Genomic DNA, 3,603 nt, shown 5'->3' on the forward strand with positions numbered 1-3,603 from the left:
TATCGACAGAAACAATCTGTCAATAATTCCGTTGGTAATAAACGAATTTCTAGTAGTGTGTGGACTCAGTTCGTGTCCCTTGCTTCCCTGTTGCTGTGGATATACTTCGAATGGTCGCTTGCTTTTTCAGTTGACCAAAAAGTTTAAAAGGTTCGAGGAAGAAAGCATTTTGAAAGAAATATCTCTTTCAATATCTTGTAGCACCTCAACATAATCATATCCTAGTAAATTTTTGCAAAGAATCTCACATATTTGACCGATAATCTTTTTTTTTTTTAATCAATACTTCATTGGTTCATGCATCATGTATTATTTGGTACTTAATAATACTAACACACATAATATATATATATATATATATAATATATATATATATATATATATTTTTATATATTTTTGAATAATTTTAATATACTAGCGTGATAATTTCTTGTCAATTTTCGTGGACGGAAGCCTAAATAACGCTAGACCAATAAATAAAATCACTACATTTGAATTTAATGCAAAAAAATACAGAATGTCTCTCGACCAATTAACCTTCTAAGAATCGCAATTGGATCCTTATGAGCTGCAGAAGAGCAAGCATTGCCCTGCCTAGCTCAAACAAGAACATAGGTTCTATTTCTTTATTCTTTTTTTATGAAAAAAAAAACAATTCTGAGTTTGATATGTCTCTGATGATTGTCAGCATGCGTCAAGAGAAAGCCAAAGCTAGGGTTGTTAAGCAGATTTGATATTCATATATTATACAACCATGCAAGTACGTACGAACGATGGTTGGTGTCAGCTTCATAAAATATTTCTTGTTTCCTTTGTTTTATTTTTAAACTATAGTATTTATTAAATATTATTCATTGACTTCTCATACAACTTTTTAATTAAAAATGGGATTCATAATTAATATATTTTAGTGCCACTAGTTTGGTCTTTCCTTGACTCACATGGCGTCAATTAGCTATTTATTCAACTCAAATCTTGAGATTGAGTCTAATTAAAATTGTTTATTTCATATAATATTGATGACTAATATAAATGAACTTTGAAAGATCGCCTCTCTCTCAAAATATAAATGAACTTTAAAAGAAAGACCAATATTAAAATGAAAACAAAATATAATATAAGAGAAGCCTCGTACGTAGTTGTTATATTTTATTTTTCATTGGAAAATTAGGATATATAGAAGAAATTACGTTCATTAAGCTTAATAAAATTACGTATCAAACCACCCTGTGCACATCATTTTTCATTTTTTTAATTAAATATGGAATTCGAAGTTCAAAGACGAGATAGAGCAAGAACTTGTTCATGGCCCTGAGCATCTCCTGTTACTTCTGTATTGACTCGACCGGAAGCTGAAGGTTGGCTGGGTCCAGTAATTTTCTTGCTTGGCAATATCTCACTGACAACAAAATTCTGCGCCAAAGCCCTTAACTGGAACTTCTGAATTTTTCCTGTTGAGGTTTTTGGCAACTCAGCCATGAATTCCACTCTCTTTGGAACCGTAAAATGGGGAAGGTTTTTCTTGCAGTAAGCGATAATATCAGATTCTTTGACATCGTTCGTGTCTCCGTTGGAGTTCTTTTTCACTGAGATGAATGCACAAGGACTTTCTCCCCATTTAGGATGTGGCATGGCCACCACAGCTGCTTCCAGGACTCTTGGATGTCTGTAGAGTACAGACTCCAATTCTACACTGCTGATATTTTCACCACCAGAAATTATCACATCTTTCGACCTGTCCTTGATTTCCAGGTAACCATCAGGATGAATGACACCAACATCTCCAGTAGCAAACCATCCATTCCTGAAGGCCTTGGAAGTTGCCTCGGGATCCTTGAAGTAACCTTTCATGATGCTGCTTCCTCTCAGGACAATCTCCCCCATTGTTTTTCCATCACGCGGCACGCTAACCATGGTGTCCAAGTCCTTGACGTCTGCATCAGCAAGAGTCAGTATGCTAATCCCTTGCCTCGCCTTGAGTTTTGCCTGATCCTGCTGTGGAAGCTTGTTCCACTTTTTCTGCCATTCACACACAAGTGCTGGACCAGTAGCCTCGGTAAGACCATAGGCATGCGTCACGTGGAATCCGAGACGTTCGATCTCTTGGAGCAACGAGGCTGGCGGGGGTGCGCCTCCAGTGAGTATTTCAACCGGGGAAGTGATTTCGCGGCGCTCATGAGGCCTGGCCTCAAGCAGAACGTTGAAAACAATTGGTGCACAGCACATGTGAGTCACCGCATGTTCGGCAATGTTATGGTACATGTCTTTAGCACTGGTGTTGCGTATGCAAACGTTGGTTCCGCCTCGTGCAGCGACACCCCAAGTGAATGTCCAGCCATTGCAATGGAACATAGGGAGAGACCATAGATAAACAGGTGCATTTCCCATTTCCCATCCAAGAATTAGGCTAAGAGAGCTAAGATAAGCACCTCTGTGACTATACACAACTCCTTTCGGAGCAGATGTTGTTCCTGATGTATAATTCAAGGCTATAGGATCCCATTCATCTTGAACTAGCTCACCAGTGTATCCTGGATTGCCCCTCTGGACAAGCTGTTCATACTCCAGCTGGCCGAACTGGACACCGGTAGGTGTGTCGATGTCGTCAATATAAGCAATAATTGATGGAACAGCACCATCCAGGAAACCAAGGGCCTTACTTGCTAACTCCTTGTATTGGTAATCCACAAAGAAAACCTTAGCCCCTGAATGGCTAAGAATGGTGGCTATATTCCTAGCATCTAGCCTTGTGTTGATAGTGTTAAGAACTGCTCCAGCCATAGGCACAGCAAAATGCATCTCATACACTGCAGGAATGTTTGGAGCCAGCACAGACACCTACATAAGCAGGAGAAAAAATTAAAAATGATGATACGTTTGATACATCTAAAACAGGAGAAAGAATTCAAAGAATAAAGCTTGGTGAACGTACGACATCGTTTTTTCCGACGTTAAGGGACCGGAGGGAATCGGCAAGGCGGCAGCAACGTTCATATGTTTGACTCCATGTGAAGCGGGTGCCCTCATAGATGACAGAGGTACGGTTGGCATAAACAGCATTAGCTCTCTTCAAGAAAGTTATGGGGGTGAGAGGAACATAATTTGCATCACACTTTAGTAGTTGATCCATTGTTGGAGCTGGGAGTATTTGGATAGTCTTGCTCGAAGCTATGGGAAGAGAGGAGGAGAGTGTTTTGTGGAGTTTTTGATGGACTTGAAGATGTGCGAGTGGGGGGTTTAAATTAGCAAGGACTCGAACATGAAGGTGGGCTGTGGCTTCGGAGAAATTATTATATGGATTTGATGCTAATATTTTATCAACTTTTTTAATAAAAAAACATTGGGTGTTGATATAAGCAATTACGAACCTGGTAAAAGAAATAGTTCAAGAAACTCAATTATAAAATATTAGAATTTCGAGTTTTTTTTTTTTTTTTTTGTGAAAACAAAATGTAGTACCATAGTAACCATACCATATATTAGGTGGAGAATATTTCAATTTTGGTCGGATGGAGTTTTAAAACAGTGTTACATGTTCACATGTTATTAAGTATTTGTTATGCACTCAAATACATTTAGAAAATCTTACCATATCTATATACT

General features: G+C 38.3%; 1 protein-coding gene across 1 annotated transcript; it reads right to left on the reverse strand.

The window, feature by feature from the left end:
• Positions 1 to 1,127: 1,127 nt before the first annotated feature.
• Positions 1,128 to 3,273, reverse strand: LOC118047926 (trans-cinnamate:CoA ligase, peroxisomal). The gene is made up of 2 exons (XM_035057372.2): positions 2,933 to 3,273; positions 1,128 to 2,838 (listed from the first exon to the last, which is right to left on the reverse strand). Exons 1-2 carry the CDS (start codon positions 3,128 to 3,130, stop codon positions 1,276 to 1,278), a joined length of 1,761 nt encoding a protein of 586 aa, XP_034913263.1. The 5' UTR covers positions 3,131 to 3,273; the 3' UTR covers positions 1,128 to 1,275.
• Between the last annotated feature and the right edge of the window lie 330 nt (positions 3,274 to 3,603).

This window comes from Populus alba, chromosome 17 (genome assembly GCF_005239225.2).
Source record: "Populus alba chromosome 17, ASM523922v2, whole genome shotgun sequence".
Taxonomy (NCBI): Eukaryota; Viridiplantae; Streptophyta; class Magnoliopsida; order Malpighiales; family Salicaceae; genus Populus; species Populus alba.